Genomic DNA, 24,185 nt, shown 5'->3' with positions numbered 1-24,185 from the left:
TATGTGACTAGTAACGAAATTTCTTGTTAGGTTTATTATTATTCTAGTAAACTTTAACACAAAACAATATAATTTTTAAATTTAACAATTTAACTTTGTTTAATTTCAGGATGAAAAGGAACTAATTAGAAATCTCTCTTCGGCCATGGACGGCCCTGAACCTTTAGTAGAAGCAGATGAGTATTTGCAACCAAAATTTAATGCTATACCCGGATCAACGACAACAAACACGACAGTTACAATCGAAGCGCAGTCGAGCAAGCCATGCGCATCCGCTACCTGGGTTAACAACATAACGGGCCAAGAGGGCGCCATCATTGATACTTCTAATAGATCGGAAGGTTGGGATCGAGACCTACTGCGATATAATAATTCCCGAAATCCTGATGGGACCGAAATACGGCATTATTATAATAATGGAGTATGTGCTTCAGACAGCTCGAATTCTAGGTACTGTAGCGACCCGATGAAAGGAAGACAAGACTGCATGGAATCGAAGTTCGATAGCATTTCGAAGGTGAAAGAAGCGCAAGTAGGAAATCTCAAGCTTAACTTGCCGTTGGACGAAGACGACTATCTAATGCCGTCACCACAACACACCCAGAACGCCTCGGCTTATATGGACCTGATTGGAGAAGCTGGAGAGAGTAACGATACAAAGGACTTACGTTACAGTGATTTCGTCGCAAATAAAAGATGCATCGATAACCCTGAATATCTAATGTCCGAGCAAAACATACCTCCGCAGACATTAGGTATCCCGACCGAGCCGGTGCCGCTCGAATCCTTAGGAAACAGTGAGAGCAGCACGGGTGAAACCACACCAAGACCGGGCACTAGCAAGTACCTACCACAAAAGTCGGTGGAAGAGGAATCCATGTCCGACCACGAGTACTACAACGACTTGCAGCGCGAGCTACAGCCGCTGAGGCGGAACGAGACTACAGTGTAAGCGCCATATATAGCGGATACGGCTGCGGCTCTTGACACATAACGTCAAACTGATCTCTCGTCGTTTCGATTGGTGACTACTTACTGTAAACGGCGCAACAGCGCCTCTTGTGCCATTTATGCGATGGCTAGTGTTAGCTTGTTGTAAAAACATTTAACTAAAAATTTATCATAGTTATTAAACCAGTTTGTTATTTCTTCTACTTAATTATTGTAAAAACTGTTACGAAACTATAATTAATTGTAAAAATTATTTCACGAGTTGCTTGTACGAAGAAGCACCTCACAAAGTATAAGTTATTTATTAATTTAGTTTAAGAAAGGCTATGTTTATGTTTCCCGACGTTATAATTATAAGTAAATGTTATTTTAATTTTATAACTGTGATAATTAGATTAATTACATTACAATACTACATACATTCAAATTTTTATTTCGCTCAATAGGTCTGAAAAAAATAAAAATAAACGACATTGCCATTGTTATTGGGCTGTCTATTTGTTGTATTGTCAATATTATACGAATAATCTTAATTTCTGTATTAGTGGTGCTGGTATAATATACGTAACAGAATGTCGAACTGATTCGCGCTTGCCGTACGTACAATACTAACAATAATATCTACTCAAGTAAATCAATCTGACAGGAATATTGCAAATAAATTTAATTTCGTGATCTTGCCAGTACGGGGACCATATTATTAGTTATTACCCATACGGTTTCTTGCCTACATTCCAATATCGTAGTAATTTCGTAACATTCTCGTTTAAGTCTTCCTAAACGCACCGTATTTCAATTATCGTAAAAACACTAAAGATAAAACTTCGAGAATTCCATGTTAAGACAAAAAGACACTAATATCAATAATCACAGCCTCTAGCACAATAAACTTAAGCTCAAAGAAATTCAAATGCAATCGTCGTTACGTATTTCATAGTTTAATAAGTTTTATTTAATATTCGACCAAACCTTCGTTTGCCATGTATAATGTAAATATTATTATTTCATTGCGTTATTGTAAATCTAATAGATTAAAAAAAATATTTCTGACACACGGGCAAAGCGTATGCCTTGCGAGTCATTGTTATATGTTTAATGTAAATACAAATATAAACAAGATTATATCGGAGCTGAAGAGCTGTATACAATGTGTGCCATTTCGTGTTAATGGTAAAAACGCAGGTTTATTTTATGAATTAAACCTGCGTTTTATATCATGTTTCGTTTATCAAATGAAACTATTTTAATTCAATTTTTAACATTTGTTTTCACTATCGCAAAGTTTTATCGTCATTTAATTAGATTAAAATGAAATTTTAGTGATTAGTCGAACGTTAATAAATGTCATATATATACATAAATACTTATTATGAAAGCATTTCCATATATTCGATGTTTAACTTAGATATTGTTCATAAACATATATTGTGACCGTATTTTAACTAATATTATTTATCTAATTTCAAAATGGCTACGTCTATTAAATGATTAAGACAAAATATATCTTAGTTAAAATACGTATAATATATTTGTGAATAAGACCGTTCGAATATACTTAAATGTATTAGCAAATCAGATAGCTGCAAATACGACAGACGAAATGATTTGGCAGAAACAACAAATGGCAGCTGGATGTAAATTTGCAGTTAACTGTAACATTAGTTGGTGTCTATAATACATAATATATAACGTGCGATGTACTTCAATCAAATTTTAAAATTAGTGTTAAATGGCTAACATATTATTCTGAATGTGTAGATAAATGTGATGACTGGTACATGTACCTTAATAAATGAATTAAATTGAAAACTTGTGCGTTTGTATTTAACTTATTTCGTTTCTAATTATACATTCTGGCTTATAAGTACAGGTATATAATAGTGTTTGTAAATATCGAATACATAATTATGTACATATTTCATAACAACAGAAATGCGGACGGTGTAAAATTATAATTAAAAAAAAAAAACGAACGCATATGTACAAGTTACCATGCAACCATCAGTCGCGAGTACTCAAAATTCAAATTCCTTTACTACGCTTGGGCTTAGACTTTATATTGATAATAACCAATACGATTTGTCATTATATTGGCCATCGTATATTTTTATCGAACAAACGGTACATAAAAGCGTAAAAACTATCTGTACTGTTATTACCGTCTGCACTTCAAGCGCCAATTCCAAATACATACAGGTATTCTGTTTTCCCGCGCTCCACTTTGTGTCACCAGAGATGAAATATGGATAGATACATAGATTATATACACATATTATAAAATAATAATTTATTTATTTTTGTAGATGTGTGTACTCTACAATAGAAAAATAGAAAATAAATAATTTTCCACTATTAAAATTAAGGAAAAACTTGCAATGTTTGAAATAATTTAAAATAACGAGTTAAGAAATTCAATTAAAAATTACAAAACACTGGCCAGAATCATTCTTATAAATTTGATTAGAATAACGAGCAAAATATAATCTGCCGATTTCCACAATCCGATGTAACATAACTCAATAAACTACAAAAGAGGCAATAGGGTGACACCTCCCACCTCGCTATATAGGGCAGGTACCTACATACACCTGGGCCTCAGGGTCTCTATCTCCAAAACGAAGGCTCTCCTCTTCCACGGTCCACGGAGAGGCCCCCCACGCGAGGCGAGTATCACCGTCCACGGGACGATGATCAAGGTGCAGGCCTAGATGAAATACCTGGGCCTGATCCTGGACGGGCGATGGAGATTCGGGCAGCATTTCGTGCAACTCGGCCCGAAGCTCGTCAATGCTGCCGCTGCCTTAGGCCGCATCCTACCCAACGTGGGAGGACCGGGATCGCTATGCCGGTGCCTTCCGTGGCGACCGTCCAGGGTCACAGAAGTGATGTCACAGAGGGAGCCTGCGAAGCGGGTGCGGGAAGAGGATGCAGCTGCAGACCCGATCCGCCGGAAAAGACCGGGGAGAAGAAAAAGGCGCTATACGCACCTTCTCCCCCCCCCCCCCAATAGGCGCCGCCGGGACTAGGGGAGGTTCACAGTACCCTGGGAACCCTCCCTAGAGAATGGAGGCCTGCATTGTCGGGCCGGCCGTCAGAGCGCCACGGTAGCATGCGAAAGCGATCTCGGGGCGCTCCTCGTTAAGACGGAAAGGGTACCGCTGGTTTTTTAGTGGGTATTCCGATGTTCGGGGCGCACTCGGCGCCTTGGACACCGGCGAGTCCCACATACCCCCCCAGTTCCCGTGGGGGAAACGCGTAATACGTTTTTCCAGCGTTAAAAAAAAACAAAAAAGGTACCTACATACATAAGCAGAATGCCTCGCCGGATTAGAGATTACAAATTTAATATCCATCTGATATTTTTCATAAGTTATTTTAATGTATGTAGCGAGATAAAATACATTTAAATTTTTAAGTCGAATCATAAGCTTTTAAACAAACCTAACCATAATATATATTTTTTGTCTTTGCTTTTTAAATGTTTCAATATACTTACTTTAATGAATTACCGTTGGTGTTAAAAGTTAAAATTGAAAACATAAAAATACATTGATCCATTGGTCCAGGATGGATGTACAAAAGGTCCGACCTCTTTTTTGCGTACAGCAGCCATCGCAACTTTAATTAACAAAATATTCTGCCAGACACAAATCATAAAAAAATTATAAAAGAAAATAATATTATTATATGCAATGCAATATTTATTTATATTAAAAGCGACCTTTTAATGGACAAATTTCCTTTTTATTAAGAACAAGCAAATTCCCCTTAAAACAACTGCTCGAATAATTATTTATACTTTATATAAATATCCAAATGATCGCGAATCATAAAATTATGAGGTGCGTAAAGTTGAAATAATTATTGTTAATAAGTCAATCGGCGAAGTTGAAGATAGAAACGTTATTAGATAAAATTTATCAAAATCATTTCACTATATTCCGAACTCCAATAACGCCTGATATACGTTGAACAGGAAGAAAAATAGTAGCATTCACCTTACAGCTTTCAACAACTGTACATTTTTAAGACTTACTTGTAAATAAAACAACCTGTATTTTTAAAGAATATTTAATAAAATAGAATAAAATATATTAATACAAAAAGTTAAATGAAATAAGTATGGTTAATACAAATTAATACATTAATATTCAATTTATGCTTAGGGTATCTATGTACCTGTAAATTGAGCATTTATAAAGTCTTCAAAAAAATATAAGAATACAACTGTATACTCATGGAACATAACATTCTAATTTCATTAATTAAGTACATCAATAAATAGATATTTCGAAAATTGAGATTCAAAAAATAGATTTATTTTAAAGTATAAAAAATAATTAAAATAACAAAGATAATAAATAGTTATTACCTAACATTGAGATAATTTATATTCTTTACTCTACGAATTTTTTTATTTATTGAAAGTCTATATTAGCTAGAACATTTTCACCTTATTCATGGCAGAGTACTAGTTTTGCAGGAAAAAGACAAAATACATTATAGTTATAATAAACTTCAATAAATCACTACAATATAACTACTCTATAATAATGCAAGTTAGTCTAGTACCTAAATGTTCTCAACATCCTAACTTACATTTGGTATAATAAATGCGAAGAATTAATACAAGTGCGACCTTTCTCTCAATCGCCAATACGGATAGCTTGCCTTAACTTAACTTTAAGTAACATTATTTAAATATAATAATTTATATTTGTCAAAATAAATAAAAATAAAATATAAATCCAAACAGCGCCTGATCCTAGACAAACTGGTACACCTATTTTCTATTTCCATTTAATTTCAGGGGAAAATTCCTCAGTGTGTTACAGATAACTGTACTCTCATGTCGATGGCCGGCTGTTTACCGTTGGGCTTTTGACGTATAATCAGAGAGTGCAAATAAAAGATAATCGTCAATACTACTTCTATGTACATAAAGAATAAACCCGGTCATTATTTAAAATTTTAAATAAATTCATTTGCAAAACTAAAACCAGTAACGACATACCGAAATATACAATTAAATTGATTTTTAGAAATATACAAATAAAAAACTAACAAGCGTTGGCTACTTGGTAAACTATCCGTTATATTTATTTAAAATTCCGCTAATACTACGAAACGATTAACTTCTGTCTTTCATACAGTGTCGTAGTAACATCTTAATATGTTAAAAGCCATAGACAATAAATATATGAAGTTAAAAACTAACACACACATCTATTCGGTCCAGCGCTGCTATTCGGTAAGAACTCATCGCCAGTCGTGAAATGTCGAAAGCCGCCTGACAGCGGTACGTTATTTTGTTGCGTTTGTCTTATAAACGTCTTATACATTATTGTCAATGTCGCATATCATTTGGTGACATTTCACGATCGTTTCGACACTCGGCGGTTCGCATCGAGACTTGTCCTTAATAAATAGCTGCGCAGATCTTGATACATGAGTCAATAATGAGTTTGAGTAAATTTGAAGTCGTCTGAGAAAGGTCCGACTGTCAACACTTAAGTTCGATTATATGGTGAACAGTCATGTGGATCGTGCGTTTACTCGTATGAGTTGTCCTTCTTGTTACGCCTTGAACGTCGGTGCTTGCTGCTGGAGAGGATCTCGTAAGCGCGCTGGATATCCATGAACCGTTCCTGGGCGTCTCTGCGATTTTCTGGTTTTGCTTTGTCCGGGTGGTTCTCGCGGGACAGTTTTCGCCAGCGAGTTGTGATTTCCTGTTGGCTCGCATCACGGGATAAGTCGAGTACCTGCGACAGTACAAAAACTGAATAAGTTAACCAAGGTAAGGTAAGTACAATACAGTACAGCACATTGCATTCCAGATGCCCGAGTTGAAATCCTAGTTTAGAGAAAGAAAACAGTTCACATTCACGAAGCTCTATTCACATAGTCTTGGTAGAATTTACGTTCCATGCCGACGATAACTTTCAATTTCATTTAATGCTGGAAAATAACGATTCAGATGTGTTTATAAAAGTGGACTTGTTTATATTTAATTTGTTTGGGACATCATTTTTGTTCTCCTTTTTTTCAGCTGACTCCAGTCAGAATCACCAAATAATGTTCATTGTATATTATAACCTAACAGATTTATAACGTGCAAACGTTCATTTACGAAATAAATAAGATAATCATTATTTGAAAAATAAGAGCAATCATTATTTGATATAGAATTGTACCTTGTATGCGTTCTGTTCTCCATGCGGATCGGAAAGGTCTATGATCTGCTTCCACACCTCGTACCAACCATGATGCTGAGCGTACTGGTACGTGTCGATGAGGCACTGCTTCACGTCCATCCACCTGACAACATTTAAGACCAATTATATCAACTGTTAATAATAGTTTTGCTAATGGACATTGATTGGTATAAAAATTAATCTATACGTAGGCAGACTGGCAAATTGGCCATCCGATGGTAAGTGGTCACCGCCCATAGAGATAGGTATCCCTTAAATGACTTATCATCCCTTATTTCACCAATGCACCAGCAGCCTTGGGAACTAGAATGTTACGTTAATTAATTTGCAAGGTAACCTTCAGTTGGTAAGTAATATTTAAAATAATCATGAGTTCTCATCTTTTACATAATGTATCATACCAGGGGCTAGTAAAGAAATGATGTAGAGCTTCATAGACGGGTACTTCATCACCCTCACTGTCGGTTATGGTGCCGTGGTAGTACAAGTAGCTCCCCCAGAGGCTTAGGTACAAGCCAGCACACAGAGCCAATACTGCAACACGTCTGCAATAAAATTTGTTCCGTTAGCTACCCACATACACATATATATCCAAAGCGAGCCCCATAATAATGTACTTTATATTTATTCAAGAAATTATATTATAAAAATACACATATTTTACCTAAAACTATTTCGAGGAATTTGACACACTGACCTCAATATTGAACAGTTGCTTACTAAACATTAATAAACAAGTTGTGCAACCAAACAAACGAAATGAATTTTAATAAAATTCAGTTTAATATTTGAATGTCAGCAAGACATTCATCAGCAGTAATTGAGTTTACAAATTATTAGGCTGTTCTCATTACACTGAATTTATTAACTACACTAATTATATTAAAACGAACCTTACATTATATCAGAGAAATAGAAACCATACCTAGCCATATGGGTACGTTTCGGTGGTGTCCTGCGCCATTTCTTGGAAAACGAGTCGAAAGCCAACGCCGAGGCCAAAACCATAGTCGTGAACCAGAGGCTCTCGTCGTAGACAAAATAACGTAGCGGGTACACTGCGTAAGCCATTATTAAGGGCCATTTCAAGCTACCCTGTTCTTTGCCTATATTACCTACTGTCCACACACCTACAATAAAATTGACAGTCAATACAAATAATAACAGGAATGTTTTTCATGTATAGACTTTTTCAAGTTATTGTATTCAACAGTACAGTATGATTGATGTTTTATAAAGACAAAGACAACTATATTTTAAATATATATTGTGGACTTATAGAAAAACCTCATAAGTGTAAATAAGCACTAATTACATAGCTGTTATTCATTACTTTTAAAGTAAATAATTCACACAATAAGCAAGCATATTATAATTTTTTTAATTATCTATAAAGCTAGTTTAGAAAATTTTGTTTCTAAGTAATAAATAATCATTTCTTTCAGTTATTAAATCATGCAGAAAGCTGATATCCCTACAATAATTAATAAACCAATAATATTTTTAATTGATTAAAACGGATAATAATTTAAGAGAAACATACACAATATTTAATAATACTTACCGAGGGCTGTAACAAATGGTATAAGCCAGTTTAGGTATTTGCAGTGGATACCCCAAAACTCATCAGGTGGAACCGCAACCATCATCATTTGACCCCAGAAATACCCAATCATGAGCATTCCAGTGAAGCGGTTCATAGAAAATGGGGGCTGTTGAAATGATCTTATTTTAATGTACTGAACTTTCTATTTTTAAATGCACACTAATGTTAGCAGCAACACATCACTATATTTTAAATATATATATAGAAATAGCTTAATTGATTTCAAACTGCAACTCATGCTATTAATTAAATATGAAATCAGACTAGCACTCATAGCGCACTAATATCTTACAGAGAAAGAAACTTGTAAATGGCTTAAGTCTTATGCGTTTGCTATGTTAGTATGCTAATTAAATTACATTTAAGTCAATGTTATATTCTTTAATACATAGTGTGGTTCCAGAGACAACATATCAAATCAACTTGTTGACTGAATATCATTGTGCAACAGTTTTTAAATGATTAAGTCCAAAGTTTATACTTCATGGACAGAAGCAACTAGTTTACAAACTCATTCTTAAAATGAGCTGTTAAAATGTCTTTGCTAATATTTTGGAATGGAAAATATTTTGACAAACGACGAAATGTTGATAGGAAATTGTTAGAGAAATTAATAAAGGTAACCAAACATTTTATATACATAAGTCTTTGTGCACATTGCTATTAAGACATTATTCTTTTCATTTAGTTAAAAATATAGTGTATGACATGTAGTATTAACATTAGGATTATTTCACAATTATGACAGATTTGGAAATGAATGAGTCAAAATTGTAATAAATCATGTGTTATGCATAAAAATATAAGACATGTGTACAAGACAAAGTTGTGTTTGTAGATTGTTTTGACTTTGCTTGTAGTGATAGATATTGCTACATCAGATCCATCATTATTTATGATGAATAACTAATCATTATTATCTAATATTTATTATAAAAATGTATGTGATTGAAGCCATGTTTTCTATTAACAAAGCGAAAAATACTTAAATACAGCATTATTATTTAAGCAGAACACATCATTCTTATATATGTTTAAATAAATCACATACATTTTTAAGCAAACTTTACGTCTAAGCAGATGCATGTGAACTATTAACTATAATAGTAGAAAATCTATTTCAATGTTATTTTTATAATGTATCTAAATAAGGAACTCACTGCTATTTAAAGTATAAGTTCACGGGTTATAAGGATTTATATATTTAGATTAATAGTTTCTATTAAAAAAGCGGGATAGCAATTCTGATAGATAGCAGATGTCATCCTTAGAATTGACATTGTAATTTGTATCAAATATATGATACATCATTCTTTGTTTTTTTAATTCCATGCTATATATTATTTAGTATATATCTTTGTTTTTGCCTCTCGTTATTTTGTTTAGAAACTTCTTTTTATTTACATCTTTATGGCTTTTTGAATAATGAGAGATAAATATTTTTTTAGTCTCTATTTTAACTTCAACTGCATTCTATCTGCGCGAAGCTATTGAATCGGGATGTTCACAAATAACTAAAAAAAACTCCATAATAAGCATGCAATAAACAAAAAAGCATATAGTTTATTTACCTTAACCTATAAACGCTTTCTCCTAGGATAGAACCGTGCCTAGTAAAATAAAATAAGAGAATATAATTGATACAATTCATTTTTACATAAAACATAATAAAATACTTTAAAAAAATATACAAAAGAAGGACTTAATTCCAATGTAGAAAGTACAGAATTAGTAAATATATTACACAAATGCCCGGTTCCTGAAGTTTCCAGTTTAATTGTATTTAGATATTGCTTAATAAAGTTGTGTAATAGATAAACATTTGTTAACTGTAACTGCATTTTTGAATACACATATTGCCGTTCAATAACTATGAAACCGATAGTCAGTTCCTTAATTCCTTAAACGTTTTTCATGTTAAGATTCACGCGTTCTTAACATGAATTTTTTCATGTTTGATCGTGGGTTCAAGTCCGGGCAAGCAACACTGAATTTTCATGTACTTAATTTCATCTCGTGCTTGACGGTAAAGGAAAACATCGTGAGGAAACCTACATGTATCTAATTTCATTGAAATTATGCCACATGTGTATTCTACTAACCCGCATTATAGCAGCGTGGTGAAATAAGCTCCAAACCTTCTCCTCAAAAGGGAGAGGAGGCCTTAGCAGTGGGACATTAACAGGCTGTTACTGTACTTTTTCATGTTATAGGTATGAGTAAAGTTAAAAATGGATTTAATGTCTTATCAAAAAACATTTATAATAAATATATCTTTGTTAAAATATAATATCAGCATTATAAATAAAGCAAAATATCAAATGTAAACGAGTTTCCAAAAATAATTATAATTATAAATTACAACAATTTATATTTTGTCTGTAAATCTTCAACCTAAGCCTAAATTTCTAATTAGCTTCAGATGAATTATGCTAGCGTTCATTATGCCAATATTAATTTTATTGTCCTAACTTTACTAATATTAATAATTTAAAGAGATTAGATGTTTATTTTTAATAAAAAAACTCAAAAACTACTAAACCAATTTCAAAGAAATTTTCACCTATAGAAAAATAGGCCGCATTTTATTTTCAAAAAAAATTAGAGATCTCTACTAAAATTTTAATAATGCAATCAAACGTCAGAGGCAGCGTTAGGCGTGGGCCACCGCCCACGGCCCCGCGACCCGCGGACCCCGCGCCCCGGTGGTATATGCATTACGCTGCGCTGCGCTGTAAAATTTTACTCGTCATGAATCGATATTACTGAGATAACTAAATGTTTTCATTCAATCTAGGCAGAGAGATAATAGTTAAAATACATTTTTTCATTTCGTGTGCGTTACGAAAACCATTGATGATAACTTATATATAATGTATTATTTATTTATAGTACATATCAATATCCACATAAAAATTCATGCCTTGTCTAACTATTATATTTAAGTCACAAAAACAGGTTTTTGTTCAAATTAGTCATATTATAGTTCATATTAATCCTTATGTAACCAAATAATATAGGTTGATTATGTACGTATAAATTCCTCTTGTAATTTCGAATCGGATCTTTCGTTTAGAATTGACTAAGGATATATAAATGCCGTGTTGTGAGCGAATCACGGATATAGGGAACGATCAGTATTAAGCTTAGTATATTATTAACCTACACATTTCATTATTTGTAATATAGAAAAAGTTAAATAGTTTGTAATTTTAATACTTTTTTATTATTTAAAACTTTATAGCACTGTATAAAAAATTAAGCGGTCGGAATAAGCTTCGAACTTTGAATATATTTGTCCTTTAAACTATATACTTAATTTCAATTCATATCTTATTAGGGTTTGTGGTAAAATTAAAATTCTAATGCTAGAAAAAAATATTACGGTTGTGGCCAACGGTACGATGGCGAAATAGCCTGCGAAAAGTACCATGTTTACTTGGTTGAAAGGCTTTGTGCAAGCCCACCTGAAAAGGTACCATCCACTTATCACACATTTACCACCAAACAATATTTAGTATTATTGTGTTCTGGATTGAAGGGCGAACAAACCTTTGTAACTACAGGAACAAGGCATTTAACATTATACTTCCCAATGTCGGTAGCTCATTGGCTATGTACCAATGTCTATAGGTGGCGCTGACCACTAAACTATAATTTGTGAATAAAAAACCAATAAATTATCAACTCTTTCAAGAGCTCTCACATAATGTGGGACAAATGTACGATGAGCACTACTCACACCTAAAAACCATAGACTGAACCTATGAATACAATAATAAATAAGCACATGAAAAAACATAGGCGTGTTGTACTATGCATACACATTTTTATATGCCCTTAGCACTGTAATGCATGAGCAAATAGATAGATAAATGAATGTTTATATATTATTGATTAATAAAATCAGGACGGGCAGTAAGTTGATAATATAAATATTGACTTTGTACCATTAATTTACTGAAAATCTATACAAAGATCAAATTAAGAATTAATATGGTTTGACACAACATGACAAAAAATGAAACGTGAAATAAAATTATGGAACAGATAAATAGTACCCATTAGTTGGTTAAGTTAACCAAAGTTTTAACAGTGAATATCCTAATTATCGTTTATTATCAATTTTTTTAGTTATAGAACAGATAGTGCTAGCAAATTGATGAACCCATAAAGCATCTCAGAAACCGGGCATATATGGTTTACTTATTTTTTACCACCACCATAAGTTTCATTTTATAATAATTCTAAAACAATAAAGATTGAAAATTGATTGAAATTGAAGATAAGAATCAGATTGACTGAGACTATAACATAACAATATTAGTAAATTGCACAAGTACACATTTCATACATAATAAGTTTCATATAAAATCCTGTACCAAGTACTTTTACTAACATTTAGGACTATTTTTCATGCCTTTTTTTATTCAAGAAACGTAGTTCAAATTAGATTTAAAGCATATTGTTTGAAGTAGCGTCTAATTATAATAAGTAATTCCTATACCAACCTTCTTGTTCTGAGACATTTTCTTGATCAATTCCTTCACGTAATTTGGATCTTCATTAGCTTCTTTCACATAACGCGGGATACAAAATATTTCTCCCAACCAGCCGATACCAAAACCTCCAAGAGTCGACCACCAAACGAATGCATGCCTATCTCTACGCAAGTAGAAATGATGGACTCCAAAAATGCCCACAAATAACCATAACACGTACGACAATATAACCGACTTTTTGGTCGACATTATGAACTCCTTTATAGAGATGAGAGATTTTACAAAGAAAATAAGTTAAAATGTTTTACTTTAATAAATTAGTATGGAATGCAAATGAAACTCAGGATGAAATATTTGCGGAATTACGTATTCAAAAGAATGAACTTAAATTAAACCAGATATTATAAACACAGATCACTTCCTTTGTTCGCTTTAAATATCTAGTTTTAGATACCAATTTTTTTTACTGAATATCGGCGGACGAACTAATGGATTGAAAACAACTAGCGTGACGTGACGCATGCGTGACCCGCTTGGTACACAGTCCCGGGCATCAGCTATACGTTAATCAATAATCTGTTGACGTCAGCCAGTTACGTTCGGATACTTGCACACTCAAACTACATAGTTATCGCTTTATTTTTGTAAGTATTATCGTGAAAAATAATTTGAATACATGACTCAATTTCTTTTATTGTACACGTAATTATATGATTTTTATTTAAAGACAAAAAAACATTTGTTCAAAAATAAACACCATAATGGACTATTTGTTTTATTTTGCAAATAACTTTTATATGAATACCATTAATAAAAAATATAAAATAATAAGGTAATAGTGTTCATTTATTCAAAGATATGAGTTGATATTCTGAGAATATGAAGAATATTATAAGTACTATTCGCTTTAAATAAAGAAATAAATGCTTAACGTATGATCTACTATACTACACATTTGAATAAAGTATTGATAATTATATTGCCAGTCTGTCACTAAAGCAATTTTAGGGACAGGCTGAAATAAATTTAAATTGCGATAGATTTTAATTGTTATTAATAAATCATTTAAGGAACACCTTATTTTTCTACAGTTGTAGGTTGTTGTGTTTTTTTATCCACAAATGAAACAAATTTCATTAAAATAGTCTTATAAAATCTTATTATTAATATTATAAATATATAAGATTTAAACCAAGACCAAAAATTAACCAGGAAAATAAATTTGTCTATGTCCGGAAACGGTTCCAACGTCAATCGTTAATCGAACTTTTTTTTCTTGCAGTACTGCAAAAATACGTCAATCAAACAAATGGTGTGATTGTAGCCCTTATTCTTTTCTATCTTTCTCTATCTACATATTTATAACATCACCTACGTGAAACTTTCTACATATTAATCGTAATGCACGTAATAACTATTTAATAAAATAACAATCGATCGCGTCATCGAACAATATTGTACACAAATGCACTAATCATGTTTTCGCGTAATATTTATTATTAGACGTCTCTGCCAAAAGTAGTCGCAATTTCTCAATAACCTGCTTAATCATGAATTTCGACGATAGCGCGAGTAGTGGCTATGCCACGGCGGAAACCGTATACGGAACTCACGAAGATAGCCATGTAGTGATGTCGGAGAAGGTTCAATCTCTCGCAGGAAGTATTTACCAAGAGTTTGAGAAAATGATAGCACGGTACGACGAGGATGTCGTTAAAACTTTGATGCCTTTACTCGTGAACGTATTAGAGTGCTTGGACTCTGCATACCAAACCAACCAGGAACACGAAGTTGAGCTGGAACTGCTGCGGGAAGACAACGAACAATTGGTCACTCAGTACGAGCGCGAGAAGTCCGCGAGGAAACACTCTGAGCAAAAGGTAAGTAAATGAATCATTATTTTTTTTCATGCACTAAGTGCAGACCTTGATTGAATTTCCTTTGTTTTGCTAGCAAGGCTATCTTAATTCATGTTCAGTAGTTATCTGTCTATGATTGTTTCATAACTCGTTTTTGTTATAAAAGTTATTTTGTGTATTGTGTAACTTCTCAACATAGTAAATAATGTGTCACCCACTTTGTTATTTCAATCTCAAGGTGATCAACACAGCCTCTTTAATTTGCATAATTTTAAATTTAAATTATCTCATCTTTAATATTATTAAAAGCATATGCTTTGGAATTTCGGTTTCAAAACATGTTATTAATGAAAAGATAAATTCAAATGAAAATTAACATACATTATTGATTGATAAATAATACAATAGCATTTGTAAAATTTTGAAAAATAAAATAACAAAAACTGAAAATTCACAAATCTACATGACATAAGCAATATATTATTAAATGTTTATGGTATTTACAATTAATATATAGTTGTAAATATATAAACATATATTTACTGTTTGTTTATTTTACTATGAAAGATAATTTTATTTAGTGACTTAAACATTTTTTTTCTACATAGTTGCTTGAGGCTGAAGATCATTATGAGGGTGAAAGAAAAGATCTGACAGGAAGGTTAGAGGCTCTGGACAGTATTGTACGTATGCTGGAACTGAAGCACAAGAATTCCTTGGACCATGCTAGTAGACTTGAGGAGAGGGAGAATGAACTTAAAAAGGTATAGCAGTGGCTCACAGAAATAAGTGATTATAATTAACCTTTGACATTCGTTATGAATTTAAATATTTTTTTACAATCACAATAATTTTTTTTGTAATTATTCTAAAGTCTATAAAATATTAATTATTCTCAATGCAACAATATTAACTCTGATATATGTTTGTCAGGAATATGCAAAACTCCATGAGAGATACACAGAGTTATTTAAAACTCATATGGACTATATGGAACGTACAAAGTTGCTGCTGAGTACAGCCAGTGATCGCAGCGAGGTACGAGGCAGACTTGGCCTCAATCCTGTTGGGCGATCCACTGGTGAGTCGAGTGAAGTGAAAATTTTGACATTTTGCAGCATGTATTAAATAATATTTGGTTAATTGTTTAGCAATGTATTGTTCAAACTATTATGGATACAAACATTTTGTTATTTTTTCACATTGTTTTTGTACAGTGTTAAGTGTCACGAAGAGTTTAAATTGATTGACATTTCTTGAAAATAATTTTATTAATTCTAATTGCTTATTAGGTATTAAAATACTTGATAACTTATGTGCATATATATTTTGTGATGGAATGTTGTTTGTTAATTATATTGAACGTGTAGGTCCCATATCTTTTGGGTTTGCATCTCTGGAGGGCTCAGTGCATGCAGTGGAGCAGACTGAAAGCATCCCCGGTAGTCCAGTCAGCCTCTCATCCTCTCCACCTTCACCCCCTATTGGTAAGAAAACACGGTATTTCAACATAGAGTTGTTGTGAGTACATTTACCAAGACTATTTGTGAGTTATTAGTAGTTTATCTACTAGGAGAAGTAGTTTTTCTACGTTTTAAATCACCTTACACAAAGACACATGGAATGCTCTAATTGATTATGTATCTTATAATAACAATAATGTGAAATTAGGATTTATGATACATAAAGGTCCCATACTGACCTAAAACAATATATCATTATTTTGTAGGAGCAGAATTAGCAGCCGTGAGGACTGTGGAACGCGCGCATCAAACTGATCCCATCAGACAGCAAAGTCAAGTAAGCATTAGAGATTTATATTTCATATTGTTTACCAAATATAATCATTATTTTATATTTTTCTTTCGATAATTGTCACTAATTCTAGAAGATGTAGCAACATTATGTTTATGGTTTAATAGGCTTTTATATGTTTTTTTTTAATACTTAAATTACTGAATAAAACATTTAAACATAACAGCCTCTTTATTTGTATATAAGGTACTATAAAATGACTACTATAATTATTTAGTTATTAATTACCGAAGGTATTTTTTATTGTTTTTGAAACGTTAACATATTATATAAATATATGACACATTTCTTAATGCACATTTGATATAATAAAGGTTGTCCATTATATATCGATGAAATAAACCAAAGTTATGTTCATTGATGCACAAATAACGATTACAATCAATTAGGTAATATCGGCACGAAATCGATAAAATTATTCTAAATTATCGATACACATTATTACTATAATAATTACCAAGTATAATGTGGGTGTATGACTATTTAATTACAAGAGATGTAAGTACAAATGTGAAGGTCAATGCTCCCGAGCAACGCGTTCGCGAACTTCCGTTACACCCGTCGTCACCACACTCGCACGAACTCGAGTAGTGCAACGAGCTCAGCTTAGACTGCTCGCACTTGAGGGGAAGGGTGTACAAATACGCACACTCTCTGATTAAAGCTATTTCTCTGTTCCGAGTGAAAAATTGCACCTGCGACAGTAGACGGCACACAGGGGATAGGCCTTCGCTTCTGTTCGAGCATTCTTTCAAATATCCCTCATTCAAATTGTACGATAGACACTCTCGCGTGTTCATTGTTGAGCACTGGTAACATTTTATACATAGACTGTTCTTGCACATCGTTAGAAACAACGTTAGTTGTATTGTTAATTCTATAATTTGCATTTTATAAACGCCATAGGGTGATGTATGTCACGTGTCAGTTGATTTATTTTTATATATATTTTATAAATGAGGTTTTTATTACGTTGTCACTTATCAATGGAGTATTATTAAGGTTTTGTTTTTATAAAATAATTTCGACTTAATGAATGATAAATATTTATTTATTGGATTTTCGTAACAATCAATTCACTACATATGCATAAGAAATAACGTTTGCTGTTCTTTGCTAACTGTTAAATACTCTCGCGACACATTTTTTCCATTTGCAATTGAAAATAATCGTATTAAATTCCTTTACAAAGGACATTACTGATTTGTGCAATGGGATGGAATAGACTTAATGGTGTGTGGTTGGTGTTACAGGCTACGTCGCCAGTGGCGCCACCTACTGGCGGGAGTCGCTCGCAGACCAAAAGCGAGAAGCGTAGTGCGAACACGCTGTATCAAGAGCTCGCCTTCCATGATACCGACGTCACTATCGCGGAGGGTGATGAGGGCGCGGATATAACTGGTATGTTTCCAGAAATTTACTCTACTCGATCTCTCTCTCTCTCTCTCTCTCTCTCTCTCTCTCTCTCTACATACTCCATACATAAGCTCCATTGCTTAGCTATCGCACATTTCACTAGTCATTTGTCATTAATTCATTTAACAATTATGCCTTATGAAGCTGCAGTGTTGCTTTTATTATGTCCTACTATCGATCTGTATCGAAGAAATCCCTAATAATATCGGAAGGGAAAGCAAGAGGTACGCTTAACGGATTTATATTTAATTTCCAGGGAGCTGGGTTCACCCCGGAGAGTACGCGTCGTCGGGTAAGAGAAAGTGGAACGCATACATCATTCATCATTATACATTCATTTTTTATCTTCTTTGCGTTTGTTGTATCGCAGCTGACAATATGCAATACGTCCCAAATGTGACACACCCTAATGTTAAACGTTGCTTAACCGGAATATGATCTATCTCCTTAATTTCAAAAATTTAAAGCTAATATTTCATTTAACCTTTTTACGATATTGGTGTGTTCATATGAAGTTCTTGTACTGTATTAATTATAACGTAACTGGTAGTTTCTTACTAACAAGCTGGAGTATATCGAAGCTTATCCGTCTGTGCTATCTGATACACCCCGTTAGCCCGGACTAATGCAGTATTATTCTGTTTCCATGTTCTAACATACGTTGCCTCGGCATTGCAGTTAACGATAACTACTTTGGTGAGTAAAAATCGTTATAATTATCAGATCGCGTTACATTAATGTTTTTTTTTTTTTCTATATACTGTGTTCGCTTGCTTTTTATTATAATATTTATATGTTATCCCATTCTTTCATTTAGTTAGTGATTATTTGGGTATTTTAGTTCATCTGATCGTACTTCTGCTTAACATTACATACGTTTACGATGTGTTTTTGATATCGCTAATGCACATCGCAACGAACGCTTCTTGCCTTTAATTCATTTCAATAGTACACTCAAGTTGCTTAAAATTAAGCGTAGGATGAATAATGAGATTTATAGAGTCCAAAATACCTTAATTGTCAATTGTGCTGTTTGTAAATAAGATTCAAATTGATTTTTCAATCACACATATGTTTCCGGACATGAAACGTATTGTTTAAAATTATATTATACATCCGTCCCTTTTTATTAATACTGTCTTCTCTATCTATGGTTATGGGTATGGTTTTCTATATATGGTTTCACTTCGCTGTCTCTTTTATAACACATTAGGTTGAAGAGTAATATTTTTTTTCTATAATCGAACCAAGCTAAAGTTTTAAAACGGACTTTATTTTTCTTTGTTAAAACAGAATATATATCAATGAAGTAGAAGTAATGCGTACGAATCGCATGTGTCTTGCTTTATCCGACGTGAGCTTGCTTAATCGTGTCAGGGTAATTTATTCGTATCGTAATAATTGCAGAAGGATGTGCGTTATTAAATTTATCTCGGTCAGCAGCCGCCGGCCGCTGCTTCGCGCTCTAAATCACGCATCCTTCGTTTATTATCGGAAATCGTAAACTTTTAGACGTGTAACTGAAACTTGCATTTATATTGTTCTTATATAAGAATCCAGTTGGACTTGCTCAATAAATAAAGTATATACTTTATTTATTGAGCAAGTCCAACTGGATTCATAGATATACAATAATCTAATGGAATTTAATCTGAAATTGTTTGTGTTTTTTTAACGTAAATACAAATACACCCGATGTACTGATGTTCCTGGTCGCTTCTCTAGGCTAATTATAAATAATAATTATTCTACGATCACGAACTCAATATGAAAACGAAATAAATACGTTATTTTATAGTAACATTTAGATATTCTCAAAAAATAAATTTAATAATATTTATAACGAGGTTTTCATAATGTTTGTTTCGATCGACAGGCATGGGGAAGGAAGTGGAGAATCTCATCTTGGAGAACAATGAATTATTAGCAACTAAGTAAGTTGAAACGAGTATTTAAAAATAAAATATTATTATTTTCACGAATAATTCTTCTAAGTAATGTAAGTAAGTAGTATGTATTTCAGAATTAAAATATTGTTTATCCAAGTAACCTTTAAACAAAAAGTATATCTTTAATACTACAGGATACCATATTACAGGATTCAATTGTTTGTAAAGCTGTTCTAGCTTATGGCTTGGAACGTGTTAACCGAGAAGAACCGTCAAGGAACATATTTACTCTTTTGTTTAATTGAAATACATACTCAACTATATTATATAATGTTTTTGAATATCTGTGGAATATTATTATAGAAACAAATGCATTTCATGCCACTAAACAATATTGCCGTAAAGGTACTGTATTGCAACTATAAGTGGTCTTACTTTGTTTAAAATATCCCGAAAATAGAATCGAGCGCCTTGTTTATAAGTAAAACAGACAATATCCATTTTGAAGAAAAAAAAACACTTTAAATATGCAGATATTTACTGACACATAAATAATATGCAGTAACATATAATAATACTATGAGAATAATCAAAATGTACTAATTGAAAATTACATTAAATTAGTGTAACTTTTCTAACCATACATGCTGCTGAGCTGAGTTTTCCTGTTAGGTACATTTCGAGTCTAATGTGATAACTATTGCTTAAGGTTTGGTTACGCATTTTGTTGTAAACGAACGAAATGAACAACTGAATTCTTTTGTAAATGAATTGAGTAGCGCTGATAATACATTGATAACATCGTCATAGTTGGGTTATTTTCCATCGAATATTTGCAATAAAGTATCACTAGCAAACAATACAATATTAAATTATATCATTCATATAAACCAAAAATAGAAAAGAACCCAAAATTATTTCTTTACAAATACTCATTCTTAGTAAAAATTAGAAGACTATTCCATTAGTGGAAACTTGTTATGGTTGTTTGTTTTAGAAAAATCATCAATAAAGGAAATTTCGACGTTTTAATTAAACAAATCAAGTATATGAACACGTGTAAAGTATTTATCTATAAATATTTCATTTTCTATAGGAACGCGCTGAACGTGGTGAAGGACGACTTGATAGTGAAGGTGGATGAGCTGACCGGTGAGCAGGAGATCCTGCGCGAGGAGGTGTCTGCACTGAGTGCGGCGCGCGAGAGGCTTCGTGAGCGAGTGTCCCAGCTGGAGGAGGAATTACGTCACCTGCGAGAAGCTGTCGGTGCCGGTGGAGGCGCAGCTGGAGCGGGTGGTGGAGCGGGAGGAGGAGCGCATGAAGACGACGAGGCTGATGTGCCGATGGCTCAGCGAAGGAAGTTCACGAGGGTGGAAATGGCGCGCGTGCTTATGGAGAGGAACCAGTACAAGGTGCTTATATCTCGATTAATTCTGTTCGTTCTACCAATATGGCTAGGCTTACTGACAATGACTGACCAATGATGAATAAAGTTACATAACATAAAATACATTTGTGTTTTGAGAAAACAGGGACTGTAAATATTTATTTATCTCTATCTGTGCTTTGCAGGAAAGATTCATGGAGCTGCAGGACGCCGTGCGTTGGACGGAGATGGTGCGTGCGAGCCGCGTCGACTCAACCATGGATAAGAAAAATAAGCAAGGGATATGGAAGTTTTTTAGTAAACTATTTAGGTAAATATATATTGGCTATAGGTGTATGTCATATTCCCATTTTTATCAATGATGGGCTTGCGGATCATACCCTTATGTGCTCTTTGTCTAGCGACCAACGAAGTAGTGTACGCTTAAACAGACCATGCTATCTTATAAAGCTGCAGATGCCGAGGTCACGGATTCAATTTCCTGTACTGTTTCATTTAACCGTTAGTGGAATTTTATTTTCAAGATGTTCTCGGTAACTGGCCGGATTTTGAAAGTTGGCAGTATTAACATTCCTATGCCTTGCAAAGCACGTCGGATCGTTGGTTCTCTGATTGAAATTTTTTAAGGCGTTCTTGTCATTGCATTTGCTCTTTTTCCGAATTCTATAATTCGGAAAAAATACTATTCCTTCACCCCTATGGGTGAAGGAATAGTGGGCGAATTTGTGTTTGCGTATATTGCGTATGACGCCTGCGCTGTTGAATGTTCGGCACGGGCTATGCTATAGGTTATCACAAGGTGGCGCTTTGGCGATGTATGTTCAATATTTCTTATAGTGTAAATGTTTATGAGCGCTGGTTACCAATGATAAATGAACTACTTTATTAATAGCCGCATTTAGTTATAAGAGCCAAGGAGCCAAGCCCTAAGGCTAGAACACGTAGGCCTTAACCGAAGTTGAGGTTTCAAACGCGAGCAAGCATGACTTTTCACGAGTTGAATTTGTGATTATAATTATTCATTTCGTGCTCGGCGTTGAAGGAAAACATTGTTATCGAACCCGCTGCTCGGATGAAATTCTGTCACATGTGTATCCACCGATCTGTATTGGAGCAGTTCACAGTTCGCAGTGTACAGTGTTATGAAATAAGTTCTGAACCGTCTCCTGCTCCTCCTCCAGACTCTCAGCCCTGGGTTCAAATCCCTAGATGGGCTAATAAAAGCTATTGGTTCGTCTGTTAGGGAATTCTTACGAACCGCCTGGAGCTAGGTACTATTGCGCTGTCCTCTGAAATTACATAAAGTTTTTGGTCCTGTGTCCTGCATCATATTGGATTAACTCAGTGAGGAAATTGAGTGTATTGTAGTTTCTATTTGTGCACACGCTAGTACACTGCATAGTTGGTCTCCGTCGGCCACACATGGTCAGGAGTACCTAGTAAATTAGTAACCTTTATTTGCTTTACTTTGCAAAATATTTAATATATAATACAAAATCTTAATCATTGATGTTGTAACTATGTCATACAAATTGCAAGCAAAACACTAGTTATTTTGAGTATTTTATTTGCTTTTCTTATTTTTAATAATTTTTTTTTCGAAAGTAAATTATTTTAGCAATGCGAACAATATAAGTTGCGTTTTTCTGTTATAATATAGATATGCTTTTTTACAATAAACTAATTGGTAATAAATAATATTTTGTATATTATCCTTTACGATTATACTAAAATTATTTATTTGTAGCTGCTGACTATTTTTTTTAATAGTAGTTAAATGCGTAAATGCTTTTTTAAGCTAATGCACTTTAAGGACTGGTGGTAGGTGGTACCATGTAGCCAAACACAAAAGCGGCGCGAATTTTTGTATATTTAAATTGCTGCGAACATATTGTGCTAAGATATAGGATAATTTTTGTATTTTTATAACAAAATGACAAGACCCATTGGGCGGCAATGTAAGGTTAGCTTGGATGTTCCGTGATAGTAACTCTACCCATAGACAAGCCCAAGACTCGGCCCATAAACAATGGTACTGTAAAGAATGTTATCTTAGATGTAACATCCATTGTGCTTGTAATTAAATTGACCCAAAATCTTGCTATTAGTAAGTACTACTCAGATGGGTTCGCAAAGAGCTTTGCCACCACTAAATTAAACTATTGTTAAGAATATTTTTTTAATTATACCAAGGCTTGCATCATCAATGTTTTGTTTTGCTGCTTGCTATATAGTTAAAAAGTAAAACTTATTCACACATAAATCTGTAATATTTTTAACATTGTTTAATGTCAAAATATCATCTGCTATTTTTAAACAAGCTGTTTTTTTAGTATATTACATGCTTAGCTTGCCATAGTAGTCATTTATTACAGTATATTATAAACAGCCACTTAATTCCATTTTGAATCAACTTAAGGCGTAAGAAGAGCAAATTAAAACAAATTTTCTTAATTGTTTATGTTGCTATTTAGGCCATGCTTTTTTGTCGCTGATAATTTATCTTAATCCATCCTCTCCGCATTATGTGGGACTTATGGCTGAT

The 24,185-nt window shown here is 33.3% G+C and overlaps 3 protein-coding genes across 7 annotated transcripts in view; 2 read left to right on the top strand and 1 right to left on the bottom strand.

Annotated features, from left to right (window-relative positions):
• Positions 1-2,760, top strand: part of LOC126780465 (epidermal growth factor receptor) — a 107,484-nt gene extending 104,724 nt beyond the window's left edge. For all 3 annotated transcript variants that reach the window (XM_050504967.1, XM_050504966.1, XM_050504965.1), the window contains exon 5: positions 110-2,760. In XM_050504967.1, the coding sequence (XP_050360924.1) occupies positions 110-952 (843 nt within the window). In that variant the 3' untranslated portion in view covers positions 953-2,760. The remainder of the gene's footprint in view (positions 1-109) is intronic.
• Positions 2,761-5,006: 2,246 nt separating this feature from the next.
• Positions 5,007-13,815, bottom strand: LOC126780513 (dnaJ homolog subfamily C member 22). The gene is made up of 6 exons (XM_050505072.1): positions 13,284-13,815; positions 8,731-8,878; positions 8,092-8,296; positions 7,568-7,711; positions 7,146-7,269; positions 5,007-6,713 (listed from the first exon to the last, which is right to left on the bottom strand). The coding sequence occupies exons 1-6, from the start codon at positions 13,521-13,523 to the stop codon at positions 6,504-6,506; spliced, it is 1,071 nt and encodes a 356-aa protein (XP_050361029.1). The 5' UTR covers positions 13,524-13,815; the 3' UTR covers positions 5,007-6,503.
• A 755-nt stretch (positions 13,816-14,570) lies between these two features.
• LOC126780469 (JNK-interacting protein 3) overlaps positions 14,571-24,185 on the top strand; it is a 32,998-nt gene continuing 23,383 nt past the window's right edge. For 2 of the 3 annotated variants that reach the window (XM_050504972.1, XM_050504974.1), the window contains exons 1-11: positions 14,571-15,154; positions 15,742-15,897; positions 16,067-16,214; positions 16,504-16,620; positions 16,863-16,933; positions 18,202-18,349; positions 18,621-18,656; positions 19,043-19,060; positions 20,241-20,298; positions 21,350-21,665; positions 21,826-21,950. In XM_050504972.1, coding sequence (XP_050360929.1) covers positions 14,825-15,154; positions 15,742-15,897; positions 16,067-16,214; positions 16,504-16,620; positions 16,863-16,933; positions 18,202-18,349; positions 18,621-18,656; positions 19,043-19,060; positions 20,241-20,298; positions 21,350-21,665; positions 21,826-21,950 — 1,523 coding nt within the window. In that variant the 5' untranslated portion in view covers positions 14,571-14,824. The remainder of the gene's footprint in view (positions 15,155-15,741; positions 15,898-16,066; positions 16,215-16,503; positions 16,621-16,862; positions 16,934-18,201; positions 18,350-18,620; positions 18,657-19,042; positions 19,061-20,240; positions 20,299-21,349; positions 21,666-21,825; positions 21,951-24,185) is intronic. The other variant, XM_050504973.1, reaches the window with a different exon arrangement.

The sequence above is a fragment of the Nymphalis io genome, chromosome Z, assembly GCF_905147045.1.
Source record: "Nymphalis io chromosome Z, ilAglIoxx1.1, whole genome shotgun sequence".
NCBI classification, from domain to species: domain Eukaryota; kingdom Metazoa; phylum Arthropoda; class Insecta; order Lepidoptera; family Nymphalidae; genus Nymphalis; species Nymphalis io.
This window is presented reverse-complemented; position numbering and strand designations above follow the sequence as displayed.